Source organism: Typopeltis vanoorti, chromosome 10 (genome assembly GCF_054136105.1).
Source record: "Typopeltis vanoorti isolate ZY-2024b chromosome 10, IOZ_Tvanoo_1.0, whole genome shotgun sequence".
Taxonomy (NCBI): domain Eukaryota; kingdom Metazoa; phylum Arthropoda; class Arachnida; order Uropygi; family Thelyphonidae; genus Typopeltis; species Typopeltis vanoorti.
Genome location: NC_143558.1, coordinates 59,014,629 through 59,038,495, shown reverse-complemented (window position 1 = coordinate 59,038,495; position 23,867 = coordinate 59,014,629). Strand labels below are relative to the sequence as shown.

The following is a 23,867-nucleotide window of genomic DNA, read 5'->3' as shown; positions in this document are numbered from 1 at the left end:
GAAATCTGCTAACTGTTTGCTCCATGAGAAGGGGAGGATTGAACATTCAAAAGCCCTGATCAGTTTTTCTGCGTTCCTTCAAAGCTATGTGGGAGTCTCCTCCCAGTTATCTATCTTTGATGCTAAAGTATATTTAAAAGATATTCAGATAAAAATACAATTTTTATGGAAAATGAAACCAAATCACTACAAAAGATATTTTCAGTGATTTTTGTTTCATTTTATCAACTGCTAAAACAGAAATTGTGAGGTCACGCAAATCAAAACTCTCCATTTCTTTCTAATCTCCCATATTCTTTTTTCTTGAGCTCTGTCCATCTCAAGTTTTTGTTCTATGTCTTCTCTTATCTAGTCTCTCAGATTCCACCATCTTTATCTTTTCCTTTAAGTTTTCATTTCATACATTCTGATTGGTATTTCTTAAAATTAATTTCTCAATATTTGTCCAAACCACTTCAAGCAGTTAACAAGCATTTCTTCAACACTTTCTTGTCACTTCTAATATTAATTTTTAAAAAAGGCAATAAGGAAGAAATTGAAAACTACAGACCTATAAACCTACTCCCCACCATATATAAAGTCTTCACAAAAATTATAAATAATAGAATAAAATCTAAACTAGAGGGAATACAATCCTGTGAAAACAAGCTGGATTTAGAAAGAATTACAATACTTTGGACCATATTCACTCATTAAGACAGCTCATTGAAAAATCAATTGAATACAATAAACCCTTATGTCTGGCCTATATAGACTACAAAAAAGCATTTGATTCAGTTAAAACATCTGCAACACTAAAAGCACTTGAAACCCAGGGAACTGAGAAACCATATATTGAAACACTAAAACATATTTACAATAATCATATTTGTAAATTTAGGGACACAAAAACACATGTTGAACAGATTATTTTATTAATTACTAATAAAATAAAACTTGACGTTTCGACCCCTATATCGAGGTCATCATCGGAAGAATACAACTGTATAAGGAACCAAGCTACATTCTCATGCCCTGTATACCGGCAAACTAAATCTCCGTAGTTAATAAACTACTACGTAGTTTATCAACTACATAGATTTAGTTTATTAACGTAGTAGTTTTTTATTTACGTAGTAGTTTTTTATTTACGTAGTAGTTTATTAACTACTACGTAAATAAAAATTCCGTAGTTAATAAACTACGTAGTAGTTTATTAACTACGGAGATTTAATTTACCGGTATACAGGACATGAGCATGTAGCTTGGTTCCTCATACAGTTGTATTCTTCCGATGATGACCTCGATATAGGGGTCGAAACGTCAAGTTTTATTTTATTAGTAATTAATAAAATAATCTGTTCAACACGTGTGTTTTTGTGTCCCTAAATTTACAAATATGAGTGCTGATCACCGTGTAACCTTAAAAGAAATATTTACAATAATGCAACTTGTGTAATTAAATTATATAAAAACAGTGAAAATTTTCCAATACAAAAAGGCATCTGGCAAGGCAACAGCATATCTCCCAAATTATTTACAGCTGCATCTCTTTAAAAGTCTTGATTGGGAAACAAACGGAATAAACATAAATGGAGAAAGGATGCATCATCTGAAATTTGCAGATGATGATGATGTCCTAATAGCAGATAATCTTGAAGATCTGGAAGAAAGGCTAAATCAGCTAAATGAAGCCTCTAGAGTAATTGGATTAAAAATAAATAGAGAAAAAACAAAAATAATGATGAATAAATACACAAACCATAGAACTGTCAAAGTTGAAAATCATGAAATAGAACAAGTTACTTCATATGTATATTTGGGCCAATTGTCATCTTTTAAGGATTGCCAAAGAAAAGAGATTGAATGAAGAATTCACTGTGGATGGATGTCTTATGGGAAAATGGGAGACATATTCAGAAGTAACACCCCTATGAGTCTAAAAAGGAAAGCTTTCGACCAGTGCATTCTTCCTGTCCTAACATACAGAGGAGAAACATGGACTTTAACAGAAGCCCTAAACAAAAAAGCTGAGAACAACACAACATCGCATGGAGAGAAGTATGTGCTAAAAATAACATTAAGAGATAGGAAGACAAATACCTGGATATGATCTCAAACAGGTGTCATGGATATTGTAACGTACATTAAACAGTCTAAGTGGAGATGGGCTGGCCATATTACCAGATGCAATGATGGGAGATGGACTAGAAAAACAACAGAGTGGAGACCAATGGATGGAGCAAGACAAAGAGGAAGACCGGGAAGAAGGTAGAGGGATAAACTGGAACAAATTGCCAGAGTGAGATGGATGGGAGAGACAGAAAATCAAGTGGTCTGGAAAACCATGGGGGGGGGGGGACCTTCGTCCAGCAGTGGACAGAACCAAAAGGTTGAAGAATAAGAAGAATGCCTCTTTTTTGTTAGTCTCTATATCTGTGCTGCATAACACAAAATGGACAGAAAGTAGCTTATGATAATCAGAATCTTACACTTCTTTGAGAGATTGCTGTCTCAGAGTAAAATACTTGCACTGTTAAGAAAGTTTTTACCTAGTAAAATTCTCCTTGATATCTCCTGATTTAAACTTCTATCACCAGAAAGTATACTTCTCAAATATTTAAATTTTGTACTACCTTTCAAGACTTGCTCATTGCATCTAACACCATTACCCTGTACATTTTTTCCATGATATAAAACCATGCTCTCACTCTCCTGCTATTAACATGTAACCTATAATTCTTTGTCACACTTCTATTTGTCAAGTTTCTTATATAGTCTTCTTATTTTTCTTCTTCTGAGTGTGCCCAAATCCCCATATCATCTGTGAAGACAGCATATTCTCATTTTGGGTCGCTTATATTATCTAGGTCACTTTCATCTCATAATCTATTATTGAGTGTAAACCAATTTGATGTAAACCTTTGCCTGTATTTTCTAAACTTTCTCAAACTCTTTCCCACTGAACCCATTTGAGGGCTTTTTTCAAATCAGGAAATGCCATAAAATAAGCTTTCAACAGATCAAGAAATAAGCTTTTTAATAAATCAAGAAAATGCTTTAAATAGGCGTTTTTCCAAATTACATTATCCTTTTATAAATGGCAACAAGAATAAGGGTTAAATACAGGCTGGTCTTAAGAGAGGAGGAGTTTAGTTTTAGAAGAGAGAGAGATTAACTGCTTACTTTTGTTTTACAGTATGAGAAATGCTGGAGATATCGTAATTTGGAAAAAAATACTATTTATGGCATTTGCTTGATTTGTAGAAAGCCTATCTTATTGCACTTCTTTATTTTTAAAAAAAAAAAAAAAAGCAGCAGCAGCAGCAGCAATCAAATGGGTTCAATGGAAAATAGTCTGAGAGAGTTTGGAAAATGCAGGCAGAGGAAAAGAAGAAGAAATGGTTGTGATCAAGAAGAACATCTGTGCTAAACATAAGAACTGTGAGGAGTAAATTTGGTAATTTATGTGTTTATTCCTCTATAGTTACTATAACCTCTTCTTGAGTCTCCTGTATATATATGGCATCAATAATCCCTGGGTTTAATCATCAGATAATACCTTCTTTTTCCAGATCAATCTATAGATGTTACCATTTCAGTCCTCAGCTGCTAGAAGCTTTGATCAATGCAACTAATTACTGTAGTATTATTAGAGCTGTGGTTGGTCTGTGTATTAGATAATTAAGAAATCCTGCTCTAGAGACAAGACATAGTAATTTTTTAATTCACCATTTCAGGCTTTCAGGATAGTCGGCTTGTATCAAGTAATGAAATTCATCTAGCACCTAAAGACAATCACTCCATGCCATTGTGAGATTCAAATCTTCTGTCTGTTGGTTGGAGAGCTATTATTACCCACTCAGCCAGCCAACTACACCATATGGAGATAATATTTTTCTGAGGTAAGGTAATGCCTGGTGGGAAAGAGAAACCAAATTTCTTGGATGCTGAGGACTTTTCTTCTAATCTTATGACATGTAAAGTAAGATTAGAAGAAAAGGTTTAGTAAAGTAGATATTCTAGAAGTTTTGATGATATCTGTAGTGCAAGATTTGTTAAATGAGAAAATGTAATATGCTGTCAGCAACGAAGCTGTGGATTGGATTTGCAATCATGTGGAGAAAATCATCGATATATAGAAAGCAGAGTAGAGACATAACTCCTTCCTACTCTAGCATTAGTTTGAAGTTAGAGGATAACAATCCATCCACTATTACACAATGTGCAGCCAGAGAGATTTTAGCAACCAAGTTGCACAAGTTAGAAGTTAGACCTGAAGATAGGAGTGTGTAATATATACCTTTGTTTCATACTTGATCACATTACTTAAAGATGTCAAGAGTTTGTCCTAACTTTTCTATTGCATTTGTCCAAAGGCGGGTCCAAAGATGTAGACAACAATATATCCTGTTGATCATGAGAGATTCCTTTGTGGTAATTGTTTATCAGGTGAAAACACTTGCATCACATGGCATACAAGTTGCCTGTTCATGGATTTCTTCAATGTCTTTCCAATGTAATGACAAGTTGATGATAACGATTGCCTTTTGTAGTAAGTTGAATATGACCTAATTTGCAAGCTGCAAAGAAGAAAAAAAAAAACACCTATGCGAGTATAAAAAAAGGAGTATAAAAATATTAGTTGATACTTCTAATTTTTTTCTGTGAGATGAATGTTGCAACCATTGGCAAAAAATGTACATCTCAGGAAATACTGTTGTCATAAGTGCTCTTCTGTAGGTCAAAGGATATGATCATTGTGGATTAAGGTTTTGATGGTCCCTAACTCCTCTGTTGATTTTCTTTCGATAGACCAAAATCCAAAGAATGCCTTCTAGTTGTCTGCATGTAAGAGAGGTAAAGACTAATGAGAAACTTTGACTATTATTCTCTGTCTCCCCCCGCCCTCCTTAAAAAGATGTAATGGTCTTTTATTTTTTCCGTGATGAGTTGTAGAGGTTTGCATTTGTCATATGGGACAGTGCCAAATTTCATATGATATCTAGTCTGAAAAGTGCAGTCTTGGTCAGCATTCTCTCTCTCTCTCTAGGAATTAAATGCATTTAATTATATAATTATTAAATATTGATTTAATTCAATTAATTAATTTAATTAAATGTCATATTTTAAAGTGGAATGGAAACAAGCTAAAGCAGGTGTAGGAATCATACATAAGGATTTTCTGAATCAAATAAAACAATGAGAATATGTATCTGAAAGAATATGAAGAATAAAAATAAAACTCTAATTATAATCAGTTTCTATAGCCCTGAAGAATGAAAACTGAAAACCGAAGTTAAAGAATTTTATGAAACACTATAGAAAACTGTAAAAAATAAAATAAAAATAAAAAATTAAATAAAAATACCATCCAAATTAATGATACTGCCAGGAGACTTAAATGCAAGGATTGGAAACATCAAAGATTAAATGAAACAAACAACCCCCCAAAAAACCTTAAATGGAATGATATTGCTTCATTTCCTATAAATAATTAATTTCAAATAAATAATACTTTCTTGAATCACAAAAGTCAACACAAGATAGCAGGACAAATATTTACCATAGATTATGTTATAGCAAACAGAATAGTAAAACCAGATGAAATGTTAGATAATAGTGTTCTAACATCTGCAGATCACGGGCTATTGATGGGAAGATTTTGACTCCTATAAAATATAAATAAAATGAAAAACCAAAATAAAGAAATACAAGAAAATAAATTTAAGGTGGAATTATTACAAGAAGACAAAATCGAATACTTTACTGAAATTAAAAGTGCACTTTCAAGAAAATGCTATCAGTAATTGAGGAAGATATAGATTCTCATTGGGAAAAAATTCAAAATGAACAGTGAACAAGGAGCATAGGAAGCAGTAGGACAGAAAAAAATTGAAAAATACAATTTAAGATGAATTTTTTGGTATACTGAAGAAATAAAAGCACCAATAAGAAACCAAAATTAGCATTTAATAAATGTTTACAAGATAAAACTAATAGTCAGATATCAAGAATATAAACAAATAAATGAAATAAACAACAAAATAAGGCTCATAAACAAAAATATTGGGAAAGATCCTCTGAACAACTGGAATGTGATTTTTACGGAGCACAGAAGCAAGTATGGAGAATTATGCTAAATTATAGAAAGAGGAGAACAATGGGAAAACTATTTTGCCCAAATTATATGAAGGTAAAAAATAAATAATATGTCTAAAATACTACATCCAGAAAACACGGATGACATTGAAATAAATAATAGTTAAATAGAATCAGCTATTTCAGAATTCAAAATTAGAAAATCAGCTGGAATTGATGTAATTCATAATGAAATCTAAAATATAGAGGTAAAGAAATCACCAAAAACATGAGAAATTTAATTAAAATATCTTTAAGAAAAGACAAATTCCGAACGAATGTAAGAACCTGACAATACCAATAAAGGGAACTAAATCTCAGGGGCTCATATTGGTGAGTATGAGCATGGCAAATCCAAGATACCCAAGCTAGACCTAATCTTACTTTCTACAATATACTCTTGGTATATCATATCTGTAGACTGGTCTTCTACTCTTCTTTCCTCTACTCTCTCTCTCACTTCTTACTCCCCCCCCCCCCAGTGCTATTAGAGCAATCCTCTCCACTATCTACTAAAAGAGCAAGCCTAGTTGTCCTAAGGTGGCATTCCCACCACTAGGATACTTATCGTCATGCTAGTAGTAACTTGACATTTGGAATACATGTTACTTTCAAGTTTCAACAAAATCCAAACGGACAGAAAACATGGGAAAAGACCACAAACTGGAAAAGGTGAAGAAACTTTGGAAAAAGAAAAACCTGGTGAAATATGCTACATGGAATATTAGAAGCATAGCACATGAAGAAGAATTAGCTAAATTTTAAAATAAGAAAATATAGAAATTGCAGTTCTTACAGAAACAAAAAAGAAACTTAAAGAACACAAGAAACAACTAATTATCATATCATATATAGTGGAGTGGACAAACAAATACATGCAGAAGCTGGTGTAATGATTCGGATCCATAAATCAATTAAAGAAAAAATAACTCATTATACATACTGGAATGAAAGAATATTAGAAGTGCAATTAAAAGTAAATAAAGAAAATTTAACACTTCTTTGAGTGTACGTCCCTGAAGAAGGAAAAGAAGAAGAAAATTATAACTTTTACAAACAGTTACAAGGAAGATATGAAAAATTAAATAAAACAGACAATATAATTATAGCTGGAGATCTTAATGTCAGAATAGGAATGAAAAAAATTAATAATAATATAGAAAAATTTGGAGAACCAACAGTAAACAGGAGATTCAGGAAAATGTAATAAGAAAACTCCGTCACATCATAGAAAGTGCTATCCAGGAAGCATTCCAACAATGGAAGAAACGTTCAGAACGGTCTTTTTGCCAGTAGAGGGGACTACTTTGAAGGAGACACTGCTTAAAATGTTGTAAAATAAGCAATAAAGTCTTTTTTAAATAACGAAACCTGTGGTGTGATTATAATTAAAAGAAACACACGTATTAAACACAGTGAAAATTAATTGTAAATATTTCATCCTAAGTATCTTAGGTCATCATCAGTACAGTAGTTTAAAACAATAATAGAAAAACATACAATTAGGGCGCATGATTACAATAAAATCTCATTAAACGGGCGTAACGTGTTACAGAAGTAAAAAAAAAGAAAAAAGTAATGCAGAACTTATATTTACCTATTTAATGTAATTTTTATTTAATAAGATCAAAGCACCTTGTGGCAACTCGTATAGGTAAATATAAGTTCTGCATTACTTCAACCTTGGTATCACCACCTCTGGGTCTGGCTACCACTAATGAAACCTCAATAAAGGTCGAAACTGGTCTGGGTAGTGACTCTTCCCATAATACATAGCATTATACATGTCCATAAGGATATGTGCTTTGTATTATGGGATACTTAGGCAAAGGATCAGAGTTTATACCACCTTTACCACTAGTTGCCTCCGACCTGAAAATACTGGTGCAAACTTAGCTTACTTGCTTGTTTGCCTACTTGGGAAAAATTATTAAAACCAAGTTTATATAATTTCTTAGTATCCTTAACGTATAGTACACCCAAGGTAAAAAACTTTCTACAGACAAAGCATCTCACAACTGACCCATTCCACTCATTCACAACTCTCCAAGCAAAAAACTAGTCCTTGCACCTCTACTAACCACACCTTTATTCAATTTCCAGGGATGACCCTTGTTCTGGTCCCTCTAGCCAAGTGCTGAAACATTTCCCCTGCATCAATCCTATAAAATCCTTTAAACAACTTAAATGTTTCTATCATATCCCCTCTTTTTCTCCTATCAACCAACTTCTGCAATCTACACACCTTTAATCTATCCTCATAGAGAACATTCCGCAGGCCACTCACCATCTTTGTCACTTGCCTCTGAATCCTCTCCACCTCTTCCTCATCACCCAAGAAACTCAGGGGGACCAGACTTCAGCACAGTAATGCAGATGTGGACTTATCAAGGTCTTAGAAAGAGGAATAACAACTTCCTTATCTCTGCATGTTAATGTGTTCTTCAATAGCCAAGTAATCTTATGGGTTACCTTAGCAAACTTAGTAATATGTTCTCTAAACTTTAACTCTCTGTCTACCATCACCCCCAAATGTGAAGAGGTCTGAATGGTTATCAGAGTTTGAAGAATAGCAAATGTTGCAGATGAATATTACTAAATTGAAGCAAAGAAACCTAGAGCCAGAGGAAGTTAAAAGCAGAGGATTCTGAATTAGCCACTCACTGGCATGCAATGTTTGATCTCAGAAAGGCACAGGTGGCAAAAGGAATTGTGAAGTGTGTAATTTGGACATTGGAGATGGATAGGGGGTGTAGATGCTATTCAGATTTCTGTCAAGAGTACAAAATCTGTTCTGAATGACTGTAAGTGATGGTAAAGGTCATTTATCATTTTGTTACACATTTATATTTATTTATATTATTTCCAATGGTGAATGTCGTTTATGATAATCCCATTGCACAAGGGTAGTACCAAGACTGAGGTATATAATTCTTGACTTATCAGTATCTCTGGAGTGATTATGAAAATTTTAGAGAAGGTCCTTAAGAACCCATATACAGAAATAAATTGACAAATAAGCTAAACTTTCCAAGGACCAGTCTAGGTTTACTGAACGAACCTGTCTGAGAATTGCTCTTATTTTATAATAATGTTACAACTCAGTTGGATAAATTCATGCTAAGAATTTAGGGAGACACAATACACATGTTAAAATAATTACTTCACTTAATATTAGGAAAGTAACATTTGACATTTCGACCTCTGAATTGAGGTCGTCATCAGAAAAATACATATTTTTCTGATGATGACCTGATTCTGATTAAAAGAAAGAATGAGTTGGATAAAGGAAATGACTGTGATACTGTTGAACAACTTTGCTAAGCATTTGATAGGACTTCACTTGAAACTCTGTTTCATAAACTAGAGAATATGGGATTGGAATATAAGCTATTGTCCTGGATCAGTAGGTGGCTAACAGACAAGTATTGGGATGACGGGGGAGAATCTGCCAGATTTAAGGTGACCAGTGATTATACCCCAGGGATTGGTCTTTGGACCATTATTGTTTAATCTATATATTAATGATATTGGAAAAGGCTTAACAGAAAATGTCCAGTTGTTTGCTGATGATGCAAAGATAGGCAGCACATCATAGATGCTACTGATATATAGCATTTCTTGGTGAATTGAATAGGCTGGTCTGGGCAAAGGATAATGGCTGTCAATTCAGTATTAGTAAGTGTAAAGTTATGAGATATCCAATGGCATATTATTTTGGTAGGATTATACTTGGATAAACTTATTGAGGCTAGAGATCTTGGAATTATGGTTGGTAGTAATTTGAAGTTTAATGGTCACATAGCAAAAATTGCAAATACAACTCAGAGGATAATCATAATGTTGAAATGATCATTGATATGTAAGTTCATAAAGAAAGGCTTAGGTGTTGTTCCTTATTCATAATAATGCTTAACGTTATACAACACCAAGAGATAAAAAAATACATGTATTAAACTCTCTAACATTTTGCTGGTTTTCTACCCATCATCATCAGAGTACAGTGATAACTGTGCAGGCACACAGCACTAAACTAAACGGTTGTAGAAACAATTTAAATTGTAATTGACCCCCTAATGTGCTTATATGGCACCCCACCCTCTATGGGTTGGATAACTACATAGTTAATTTAGAGAAGCCTAGCTGTTAAGTCTTAAACTGATAGTCTCCCAGATCTTTGGTAAATTAATGTAAACATGCTTAAGGTTGAGCAAGTGCTTCATGGCTACTACTGATTCTAAGAATAGCATCTCAGACATGTAATGACTTCTATGTAATATTGATGTTTTTCAGTTACAATTTAAATTGTTTCTACAATTACTTAGTTTAGTGCTGTGTGCCTGTCGCAGTTATCATTGTACTCTGATGATGCTGGATAGAAAATCAGCAAAATATTAATGAGTTTAATAAATGTATTTTTCCCTCTTGATGTTGTTTATACAATTAAGCATACTATTGATATTTCTTTTGATATGTAAAGATGTGAAAATCATTTTGTCTCTTTACAAGGCCTTGATACGACCACATCAGGACAATTGTGTCCAGATTTGGTCTCTTGGGTTCCTGAGAGGAAAGGCTTCAAAGAAGAGTTACAAAGATGATATTGTGAAATGTTGATTACAAGGATAGTTTGAGAGTATATGAACTTCAGCCACTGGTAGAAATGATAAAGAGGGATAGTATGATAGAAGTCTATAAACTTCTGACAGGGTGTTATAAGATATATTGAAGAAATTTTTCATTTTAAGGAAGGTGGAGAAAGAACAAGGGGATATCCATGAAGTTAAGTTTGTTAAGAAAGGAGTATGAGCCAAATTTTTCTCTCATAGAACTAGCAGTGAGTAGAACAGTTTGCCTTTGTAATTGCATCAAGTGTGAATGAGTTTAAGAGAAGGTATGAAAGCTTATGTGGGTGATATGTAGCCTCACTGGATGAGTCCTTAACTCCCTGGAGGTCAGATAATAATAATAATATAAGCCTAAACACCAGAATTTTCATCATAGTAATGGAAGTTGGATTTCATGAAAGCAACAAACTGATATGGAGGAATTTTTAATCACGTAAAGAAAGAGACTTTCTGAAACTTTTAAGTTAAAATTTAGATGATTCTCAAAGAGAATTATCCATCTGTCAGTAAGTAGTTCAGATGCAGATCAGTCACAAATGAAACTCTCTTGAGAAAAAAAAAAAAAAATCTCAAAAGCAAAAAGTAATGCTCCATCGGACCATTTTAAAGGGCAACTTATTTTTCTTTATGAAGAATTGTAATTTAAAATATCCATACATTAAGTGATTTTTATTATTATATATCTGTAAAATATTAATATGAAGAAAGTCATACTAATTGAAAAATATTCTTATCATTATAACATTTATTATTTTCTGTAAGAAAATTTTCTCATATATATACACCCTCTGTCCAAAAAGAAACCAAACATTTTGAAAATAGAAGAAACTAGTGGCACCACCTTTTGTATCTTTTTGTTGTCGAAAGTGGCAACCTTCATTAGTGTTGTGTCACCTGTTTATGACATTTGTTTCATTAGAAGCCGAGTTATAGTGCCAAGAGTGACAGTGTGTAGTTAAGTTTGACGAACGGTCGGTCGTCACGATATTCATGCCATACGCGACAAATTCTCACTATCAATCGCTTCAAAACTTCGAGATAAAACTCACCATTCACCGTTTGGCAAGGCGGAATGAATTCTTTGTGGATATTGCCCTTGGAATTGTAGAAACAAATCAGCATTGTCTTTACTTTTGACTTCTCCAAATGACTTTTTTTTTTTCAGATGCCCCTCTTCTGGTGGTCTCCACTCAGCACTCTGGCACTTTATTTCAGGCTCATACTCAAAACACCATGTTTTGTCACCAGTAACGATCGTTTCAAGGAAGTTTGAGTCATTATGAATGGTTTTAATGAGGTCCTTGCTTCAATTGTTCAATTTGATACATTTTTTGGTCGTCAGTCAACTTGTGGGGAACAAATTGCGAATTCAATTTACGAAGGCCCAAACTCTCGGTCAAAGTGTTGTGCACAGTTAATTTTGGAATCCCCAATTCATCTTCAATCAATCTCACGGATGGTTTCGGGTTTTCTTTGATGAAATCATGCACTTTTTGGACGTTAATTTCACTCAGTCCAGTTTTTGGATGGCCCGGCTTTTCGTCGTCCTCAAGCGTCTCACGACCACTTTGAAATCGCTTAAACCACTCGTAAACTTGAGTGCGAGATAAGCATTCATCACCGTATGCTTTCTGAAGCATTTGATGTGTTTCGGTAAAACATTTACCAAGGTTTAACACAAAAGTCATTGTTTGAAACATTTTTCGACCATTCATCAAAATACACTGTCATTCTTGACACTATATCTCGGCTTCTAATGAAACAAATGTCATAAACAGTTGACACAACACTAATGAAGGTTGCCCTTTCGACAACAAAAAGATACAACAGGTGGCACCACTAGTTTCTTATATTTTCGAAAAGTTCGGTTTCTTTTTGGACAGAGGGTGTATATTTGATTTCAGGAAGAATTCCAGCAATAAATTTTAACATTGTTTTTTCTCGTATTCTATGTACTCAGCCTTAAAAACTGATGCTATACAATCAAACAAGATTACTATCTTGATTTATTATTGTTGAACATGATGGTGCTACATCGAAGGGAATCTGCATCATACTAAAATTATTATATATGTTATTTCTAGTATTGTTTTTTGTGTATATTATTTTGCTTCATTTCTTTGCAAACTTAGTAATACTGCAAGATTTTATTTGTAGTAACAAATATTCACAAATAAAACTTTGGGGTCTTTTTGCCTAGAATATACTCATTTGCAGTTACTAAACCATTGTGCTAATATAAAAATAATAATATGCTGCTATGGTGATATGCAATTATTCCTTCATATCATTTTTAACTTGTCATCTCTAATGTACATATTAACTTGCTTAGAAGTTTCCAAAAAAGTTGCATAAATATAGCTGGTACTGTTGATTGATTTATTCGTGCTTAAAACTGATTGTTTCATTTACTTTTCTTTTTCCCTTTCTTAAAAAGACACTTCATCCCAATCTTAATAAAGTATTAGTTAATGATAGACTGAAGAAGTTAGAAAAGGACACAGAACTAGATTGGGCAACAGCTGAAGCTTTGGCTATCGGTTCCCTACTTTATCAAGGTTGGTATTTAATAATCTTAATTACTACATTTCTGAATAGTCAAGCAGTGATCTCTCAATTGCCAGGCATCTTGTGAAATTGATTTGCTGGTCAGTTAACTAACAAGCAAATCAACTGATTGTGTGTAGCTACATAGACAGGATTGCACAATAACTGATGTTCCAGAAAGTTGTTGAAATACCAAACTGTTCAAGGACTAGTTAATTGAGTTTTATTGTTTGAAGGTCAAATAATGGAGAGCTCACTGTATACATAAAATCTGATTTGAGATTTGTACCATTCCCTCCTTTCTTATTTTTCTCTTGTGTAAAATATTAGACCAAATCTCTAACAGTTTAACTGTAAGACATCCTTTATAAGTAAAGGAGTTTTAGTTAAACATTGGAAGCACATTGTTTAGTTTGCTAAGTTGAATTTATTATTATTTTTGATAAGAATTCATGCTTTGATATTTAAAAGCAGTTAAAAATGGTGAATAAATGAATCTCATTTCATAGATAGGGATGGTAAGATGAATGCTGCATCTTGTGGTATTGTATGTGTATTATTGTATGTGTCCCCTAAATTTCAGATCATTATCCACTATCACCCCCAGATCTCTTATTTCTTCCACCTCCAACAATATATCCTCACCAAGCATAAATTCTACATCTCATCTTTGCTTTCCAAATTTTAAAACCTTACATTTTGCAACATTGAACTCACATCCTAATTTCCATGCCCAGTCACTCAATTTATTCAAGTCTTCCTGCAAGGTCACAACATCTTCACTACTCTTCATGGTTCATCCCGTCTTTGCATCATCTGCAAACAACTGAATATCTCCATCCAAATCTTCACCTATATCATTAATATACAAGTTAAACAAAGTAATGGCCCCAAAACAGACCCCTGAGGCACTCCACTAGTGACTTTCCTTTTCCTGGATATCGCTCCCCCATACACAACTTGTTGATACCTATCGGATAGCCATTCTCCAATTCAGTGCACTAATATAATATCCAACCCCATCTGCTCTAGTTTGACTGTCAATTTATCATGAGGTACTCTATCAAAAGCCTTTGCAAAATCTAAGTATATTACTATGTATCCTTCTACTCTGTCCAAGGAAGCAGTCACTTTATTGTAATAAGTAAGTAGATTACTAAAACATGACCTCCCTTTAGCAAATCCATGCTGTCCATCAAAGATAATACCATTGTTGTCAACCCAACTGTGGATCCTAGTTCTCACTAGCTTCTCCAACAACTTAACCACAACACCTGACACACAGTTAGGACTATAGTTTGATGCTTGAGTTCGATCACCTCCTTTATGAAGCGGCACAATCTTGCCCTCCTTCCACTTCATAGGGACTTCTTGACCGAGTGCAAGACTCGTATTAAAAAAATATGTCAAGACAGGTATCAACTCCCTGGCACATTCCTTCAGAATATGGTGATATATTATCAAGTCCCACAGCCTTATTAACATCTAGTTTACTCAACTCCCCATACACTCATTCATTTTTTTTTCCTTTTGCGTAAAAAGCGCTATCATGTCATGTGAAGCAGTAGAGAGTCATCTGCATATCTTCTGTTTCATGTTCGTTGTTTTACTTTGAGTTTTAAGAGAATTTTATTTCAGGGTTTTCTTTTATTTTTGTATTTATTTTTTAGCTTATTAAAAATTCAACTTATTTTCCAGAATACTAAACATATTAAATGCAAGCTTATTTTATTTATTTGTTTTATTTAATAAAAACATTCCATTTCATGTCATATTCAAGTTACCTTAATTTGACTGTACTTTGATTCACCTTAATTTATTCTTTCATCATAATTTCAGGATGCTTCAGTTCTTCAGGCATATAATTGCTCAATCATGGAGTGAAAAATTTGACCTGTATGTTAATACATATTATTGTTATTATTATCCCAAGATCTCCATGGAGTCAATGACTCATTTCAGGCAGTCCATTTGTCATACACACAAATGGACCTCCTGATACCTCATCATACCCTGCACTAAATGCATTCAAATTCTTTGTGGATCCAACACTCTCAGGCATTGCATTCCAATCATTCACAAGTCTTCATGCAAAAAACCTACTTCTCACTCTTGTGCTCACACTCTCCTTATACAGCTTCCTGAGATGACCTCTTGTTCTCTCATTATTTTATGAAAAACTTCTTCAATGTTAATTTTTATAACAACCCTTTACCAACTTGTATCTTCTCAACCTTTCTTCATACTCGACCTTCTGGAAACTACCTTAGTCAATAGCCTCTGGACCGTTTCCAATATTTGTTCATCCTCTTATTCCATATGTGGCCTAATCAGGGTCTTATACATTGGTATCAGAATCTCCTTACTTCAAATCAGTGTCTTCTGTGTCATTCCCAGAATTCCTTGTGTTGTCTTCCCCAATATCATAAACATACAGGTTAAACAGCAATGACCCTAAAACAGATCCTCGAGGCACATCACTAGTAATTTTCTTCTTCCGGGATATTGCTCCCCCATACATAACTTGCTGATACAATCCAGTGCATTAGTCTAATAAGCAACCCAAACCTATCAAAAACCTTTACAAAATCCAAGTATATCACTGTGTGTATCCATCTCTCTCTCTCTCTCTCTCTCTCTTGTTCAGTGTAGCTGTAACTTCATTATAATAAGTAGGGAGATTATTAAAATCTGACTTCCTTTTAGCAAATCTGTGCTGTCCATCAAAGATTATACCACTATTGTCAACCTATTTCTGTATCCTGGTTCTGGTAGCCTTTCCAACACTTTAACCACGACACCTGACACACAGATTGGCCTGTAATTTGATGCTTGAATTCTGTCACCTCCCTTATGAAGTGGTGCAATCTTGTCTTCTTTCCACTCCTTTGGAACTTACCCAGTATAAGACTCATATTAAAAAAAAATATGTCAAGACAGATGTCATCTCCCTCGTACATTCCTTCAAAATATGTAGTGATATATCATGAGGTCCCACATCCTTATTGACATTAGCTTTTGCTCAATTTCCCATTGGGATGGGGGGGAGAGAATCTGCCAGATTTAAGGTGACCTCTTGCTCACTCACATTTACCCACTGCTTTCAAACTCTCCATGATGTCACATTCACAAGGATGGATGAAAAACTTTTATAAACTGCTCATTAAATATCTCAACTATATCCTCTGCAGAAGTTGTCCTTATACCATTTTCTCCAATCAGGGTCATCCTACAGAATCTTTTTTTTTTTGCTGACTACATTGAAAGAACTCCCAAGAATATTTTATTCTTTTTTGGTTTAATTAGCTGACTGCTGCTCACACTGCACTTTTTCTACCCTTGCCAACCAAGTAACCCTCCTTGCCTGTTTTTTGTACTCCTCATGGAATTGAGTATTATCACTCATCTTATGTTGCCTCCATAATACCTTCTTTCCCTGTATTTCATTCTTAATCTCTTCATTCATCCATTTCACACCTACCTCATTTAACTTTCTGATCCTTGGAATATATTTAGACATTGCTTCTACTGGATTGTTCTTAAATAGCACCCAAGAAGCATTTATCTCCATTCCCCCCAACTCCTCCTTCCATTCTGCAGCTGCAAATTGTCTTGTGAGCTTCTCACAATCACCAGCTTTGTAGTTCCACATATACCCTTTCCTCAAAGAAGTTCTCACATGACTGGCAACCACCCAGGTAATCACGTCATGGTCACTCTCAATAATTGGAGGGAGATTTGACACCTCGTTTATGATGAGATGATTAAATCCAAGACTCTCAATCCTTGCATGTCCTCTGTTACACACACTGTCTGAGGTAGTTATCCCTCAAAAACTCAAGAAATTAATTTTCTTTATTTCCGGTTACTATTTCAGCATCCCAACCTATATTGACATAATTAAAATCACCTATAATTATCAATCTTTTCCTATTTGCTTGGCTAATTTACTTATACAGTTCATGATCACTACTCTTCCCATTACAATATTTCATCATAAGGAAAGGATTCACATTCCCAGGCAACTTTTTCATCTAGTTTTCTCTCCTCCTTCCTTCCTTGAATAGTCAAATTTCTCAAACTTCAACTTAAAATGCTCTCCTTGTGGAAATGGTCAATTTACTCTTCCAACTAAGCTGTCACTTCCATTTTCAGGGAATCATCATCCTTAAATGTGTTCCTCAGGAAACTTTTAATTTCCTGCAATCAGCACATGCTATAACATAGGTGCAGCAAAAATTCAAATCCCAGCTGCACTGCATTTATCACTGCTAATATGTACTTTGTGGTATTTATTATTTTTTGGCAATATGACTCATTTCTTTTTTTTCATAATTTAGTTTATATAGTACTGCCATCTGTGGGATTATCGGTTACAGAAGCTTACACAGTAAAATGTTTAGGCCTGCGCGAATGCATAACATACGATGAGTACTGCCATCTGATAGTTTTACTCTATTTAAGGAAATTGATTAAAGAAAAGTCCTGAAATTCTAAAAATCATAGATACAAGCATAATTTCACCATCAAAGATCAAACCTAACTTTTTTTTGGAAGTGACTTCTAGTGCTGTCTCTTTCAAATATTTATTCAAGTAAAATTCACTTTGCTTTAATTAAATACTGATTAAAAATACTGTTTTATTGTAATAATACTGTCTTGTGAAATATTGATAATATAAAAGTGGCCAAGAATTGAATCTTAATTATTATTATTACTACAAAAGAAACCTCCACATATCACTCGCAATCTCCAAAGTCAAGCCATTCCAGTCACACACCAGCCTATGAAAGAAAAATCTCTCTCACTTGAACTGCATTCATTCACAATTTCCATGAATATCCTCTTCCCACCATCCATGAAATGAAAAATTCCATCTACTGGTATCTATTGTCTATTTCCATATTTAAATTACCATCTTCATTAAATATCATGCCTAAATAGCTGAAATGGTTTTTTTTTCTATAGGTTCACGTTCAGAATACAATATTTCTGCCCATTGCCCTTGTCTTTTTATTACTTATTTTCATACCAGACCTATTACAACAGTTATTCAATTTAGTCAGGGAATCTTGCAAACATGTACTGGATTTAATCAGAAATATAACATCATCTGCATAAAGTAAAGAGCTAAGATCACCAATTTTAATATCAGATTTTAAACCACTTGCTTTCATAATGTGATCCATATAGATGATGAATAACAGTGGAGATAATATATACCCTTGTTGTACACCTGACTTAACATCAAACCATGTTCCTATACCTCCTTCAATTCTAACTGCATTTACAACTCAAATGGAGATATAATTGTATGGCTTGATATAATGTCCCATTTACAGCATATAACTGTAACATTTTGAAAAGCTTTCCTCTTGGCACCTTGTCATATGCCTTTTCCAGATCAACAAAACTTAAGTACAAATCCTTGTTATATTCCCAAGATATCTCAACAATTTGTCGTAAAATGAAAATCTGATCCAGTTTGACAACCTCTATTTGTCTTGAGTCCAGCTCGTTCTTCACCCTTCTACAATTTTTCTTCGCCGCTTCTCAAGTATACTTGCATAAATCTTATCAGGAACTCAATAGGGAAATATCTCTGTAATTCTCACATTTAGTTTTATTTTCCTTTTTATGGATGAGTACTATGAGAGCTCTGCTCCAATCTTCTGGAAATTGACTCTCTGGCCAGGCTTTCTGAATTATGCAATGCAGCTACTGTAAAACTTTTATACCTGCATATTTGAATATTTCTGACTGAATTTCATCTACTCCAACTGCCTTTCCACATTTCAGGTTTTTGATGACTTTTCTACTTCAAGTATAGTTATGCATTCCTGTTGGGAGTTTTCTACCACCGTGCTGACATGCTTGTTTCATTTAGCAGTCTCTCAAAGTAATTACTCCAGACATCTAGAATATCGTTATCTTCAGTTTTCATGTTAACTTTATCATCTCTGATTCCTTTTACAGTACTTTTACCTCCATTTCTAAGCTTTTTCAATAGTCGCCAGAATATTTTCCCACCTTCCTGATAGTTATGTTTTATGTTCTTACTGAAGGCTTCCAATGACTTTTGTTTAGCTAGTTTTACTCACTGTTTTGCTTTCTTGCATTTTTCTCTATATGTCCTAAGAGCACAAGCTGACTTATTGGTAGAACTTTCTATATGCTTTCTTTTTTTTTCTTCACTTCCTGAGTCCACCATGAAGTTCTAATTTTTATATCCTTACACACAATCTCACCATATGCCTCTCTGGCTGAATCAGTCAATGTTTTCTTCAGGATTTTCCACTGAATCTCTGAGGTTTATTCTTTTTCTAATTCTTAAATTTTTTCTTCAATGATGTTTGTGTATTTGAGTCTACAGTTGACCTCTGAAAGCTTCTCAACCTTGATTTGTTTTAAAACTTTCTTACACACTCTTCTTTTCAGTTGAAATTCAATTTTATCCTGCTCAAAACTAAATAGTGATCACTTCCTAATTAAAATCCTCTGTATATGCTTGTGTTCTGAACCAGTGGGAAAACATCACTATCATCTATAACATAGTATGAGAATTTTCTTATTTCTTGCATCTTCTCTCCATGTGAATTTCTGCACATATTTATGTTGGAACATGGTGTCAGTAATAACTAATCCATATCCCAAACAGAAATTCAGCAGGCATTTACCATTACCATTTATCATATCTGATTCCTTACCTTTTCTCTTTTCTCCAAATTTTCCCCAAACAGTTCTATATGTCTGGTAATCACTTTCTACTCTGCTGTTTAGATATCCAACAAGGACCAACTTTTCCTTTTTCATTGTGTCAGCTGCCATCTCTAATAATTCAACATATTCCTCCATTTCTTCCTTAGTAGAACCTTCTGTAGGACCATAGGCACAAATAAGTATCATTGTCCAGTTCCCCATTTTGATATAAGCTCATATCACTTTGCTTGATATTGCCTGCCATTCAAGATTATCCTCGTATTTAGTGTTGAATACTATGGTCACTCCCTCCTTTCCCTGATTGTCATTGCCTGATCTTGAACTCAATAGAGTTCAAGATCAGGCAATGACATTGTTTTTGTCAGAGATCCTGGGCAAATATCCAACAACTGGAACAAATCCCAGAACACATCCCAACAAAAACAATGGAGGAGGGGGTTCTTGTTTTACCAGGCAAAGCCCCAGCCGGCATGAAATTCTTTCACTTTGCACCATCATTTTACATTATGGTTCTTGTTTTACCAGGCAAAGCCCCCAGCCGGCATGAAATTCTTTCACTTTGCACCATCATTTTACATTATGGTTTAAGCCAATAGGAATGCAATTTGGTCAGCTAAATCCAGTAAAAAGACAAATTGGGTTCCTTATTCTCACATTTCAATGTTTGTTTCAGCATTGCAATTATTCTCTTAGTTGTATTAGTAATCTTTGCTACATGATCCTTGAACTTCAACTTTGTTTACTAAAACTCCAAGATCCCTAGCGTGGCCATCTTTTTCTAGCATAATCTCAGTAATATAAAATGGCATTATTTATCTCATTACACCAAAGAGCATAACTTTACTTTTATTAACATTGAACTGACAGCATTTTCACATGCTCATTCCAGCTTATTCAAACCATTCTGCAAGTTGCATGTCAGTTGTATTCCTGCTTATCCTTGCATCATCAACAAATTGTTGTATGTCATCTGGTAAATCCTTCCCAATGTCATTAATATAAAGATTAAATAACCGTGTACCTCATCGATCAGTTCTTGGTCCACTATCATTCTGTGACAATAGGAAGGATGCTCGTCATCTTAAATCTTGGAGACCCACATCCCCCATGCACCACTTTTTGATATTTGTTAATAGCTATCCTCTTATCAAAAGTAGTAATTTATAATCTAAACCCCTCCCCCACAACTTAAGCACCAGCCTTCTGTTTTTTTCCACCTCAAGTATTGTTATGTACTGCTGATTACATTCCTCATGAATGTTTTCTGCCACTGTGCTGTCACTGCTTGTTTCATTTAGGAACCTTTCAAAGTAATCACTCCAGGCATCTTCAGTTTTCATGTTACTTTTATCATATCTGATTCCTGTTACAGTACTCTTTCCTTCATTTTTAAGCTCTTTCAGTAGCCTTGAAAAATACTTTCCCTTTTTCCTTAATCTCATTGTCCAATTCCCCATTCTGATATTTGTCCACATCACTCTACTTGATATTGTTTGCCATTTTATCCAATATTAAATTGAAGTTATATTCATATTTAATGTTGAATACTATAGCTTCTTCTTTTTATTCTTTTCCCTGATCAGTAGTGCTGAATTATTCTTGTTGAGAGGCTTATACGCTGGTTAAACATGATAACTAATATTTAAGGAATTGACAGCGTATACTAGAAATATAGATTAAATAAACTTTAATATATACTTTCCGATATTTTGGCAAACGTCACGTTGCCATCTTCTTGGGAACTTACTACAAAGACACGAGCACACAAGTACTAATAACAGCAAATGAGACTGAAGCTAGGAAGTTAGCATTTTCCTAAAGTCCTGATAGTGCCCCTGCCTGGCTATATTGGTAGTTCTTGGCCTTTGGGCTGAAGTTCTTCTGATAAAAGTTTCCCAAATTTGGGGCAGTTTCATGCATCCAAATTTGTTGAGGTTTGGCATGTTCCTAAGGGCCGAGGCTGATTCCATGAATAGTCTTTCATACTTGAACTTGCTGCGGTGTATTACTGTGGCTTTCTTCCATCTTATTCTGTGGCAAGTATCCAGAGCGTGGTCTGCAAGCCCAGAGTGGCTGTACTGGGGAAATCGGATGTAATCCTTGTGTTCTGAGATTCTGATATTTGCTGTCCTGCCTGTTTGGCCAAAGTAGGACAGTTTACAGCTGCAAGGGACCTGGTATACACCAGGTAGGTCTAGGGGAAGTGGTTGGTCTTTGGTGGAGCGGATAAGGGATGCCAGTTTTCTATGTGGTCTGTAACAAGTGGTCAAGTCATGTTTTTTTAGGATTTTATTGATTTTTTCCGAAGTGCCTCTGATGTAGGGAATAGTGATGGATTTAGAGTAATCTTTTTTGTGAAGGGGAGGGGGTGGTGGGTTGTGGATAACTGGGTTAAGTATTTTTTGGAGGGGGTAGCCATTGGCTGAGAAAGTGTCACGGATGTGATTTAGTTCAGTGGTTAGGGCTTGTTCATTAGAACAGATTATTCTTGCCCTGTTGAATAATGTTTTAATAACTCCATATTGTTGTGAGGGGGGGGGGATTGTTGGTGAATGTATCTGCCTGTATGGGTGGGTTTTCTATAAACTGAGAAAACCAAGGTTCCATCAGGTTGGTGGGTGACTAGTGTGTCTAGGAAGGGGAGGTTATTGTTTTCCTCTTTTTCCAGGGTGAATTTGATTCTAGGGTGTTGGTTGTTCAAGTGTGTTAGGAAGGAGAGGAGTGAATCCGGGCCATGTGGCCAAATAGCGAAAACATCATCAACGTAGCGAAGCCATATGGTAGGTTTTTGTGGGGCTGAGTTTAAGGCTTTCTCTTCAAACATCTCCATGAAGAAGTTGGCCAAGGGTGACAATTACAAAGTCACCTTCATCCAAGGTGACTTTGTAATGTCCACACCTCCAATTGGCTCCCTTTTTCTAATTGCACAACCAAGATAGAAGAGAAGCTAAAATATATGTTATAAGCAGTGACCTAAAGCATATCATTCACCTCCTGACTAACTAGAGTTCTCACATTCTCTCCATTCACCCAACAAACAATTTTGGTCTCTTTTTTTTTAACCAATTCTTCTTTCATTATAACTTTAGGCAACCCACTCCTCTTGGTAATTAAGATCATAATCTCATTCAAATTTGTTCTCTAGTAGAACACCCTCCTCTCAGCCATTCACAATCTCATGTTTTTTTTTTTGGGGGGGGGGGGGGGAGAGGACTATAACAATGCCAAGTTGGGAAGATCTTTTTTTTTAACCAATTCTTCTTTCATTATAACTTTAGGCAACCCACTCCTCTTGGTAATTCATATCATAATCTCATTCAAATTTTTTCTCTAGTAGAACACTCTCCTCTCAGCCATTCACAATCTCATGTTTTTTTTTGTTATTTTTTTCTGGGACTATAACAATGCCGAGTTGGGAAGATCTTTGAGACTTTCCTCCTCCTTCCATGGTTTCTGTTTTCCAGTTATTTCTTTGATCTGCTATGGAAATTATACATGTTCGAATGAGAGCTCTCATTCCCCACTCTATTTAGAATTTCCACCCTATATCCAAGACATGGTTTTCCAAAAAAGTTGTGTTAAGGTGATCAAAGAAAAATAAGCAATGTTAATGATTTGAGCCATAAACTCCAGTTTCATTTGTTATCTATACTGAAGTCCAAAACACTTGCAAAACCATCATTGACAGAGCTAAGTCTGTCTTTGAAAGGGGCTAAATGTAGAAAACTCATACCTGTGTCAGTGGCTGGATCTTTGTAAAAGCTGTTAGATGAAATTTCTGTCCATTTGCTCTCTCTTTCTCTCACGTAGTAGTATTTCAGCATCACCTAAAACTGATCATCTGGCATCACC

At 34.6% G+C, this 23,867-nt stretch overlaps 1 protein-coding gene across 3 annotated transcripts in view; it reads left to right on the top strand.

Annotated features, from left to right (window-relative positions):
• The window catches only part of LOC150102443 (2-oxoadipate dehydrogenase complex component E1), a 481,556-nt gene that overhangs the window by 311,966 nt on the left and 145,723 nt on the right, over positions 1–23,867 (top strand). For all 3 annotated transcript variants that reach the window (XM_090399364.1, XM_090399362.1, XM_090399363.1), the window contains one exon: positions 13,186–13,306. In XM_090399364.1, the coding sequence (XP_090255490.1) occupies positions 13,186–13,306 (121 nt within the window). The remainder of the gene's footprint in view (positions 1–13,185; positions 13,307–23,867) is intronic.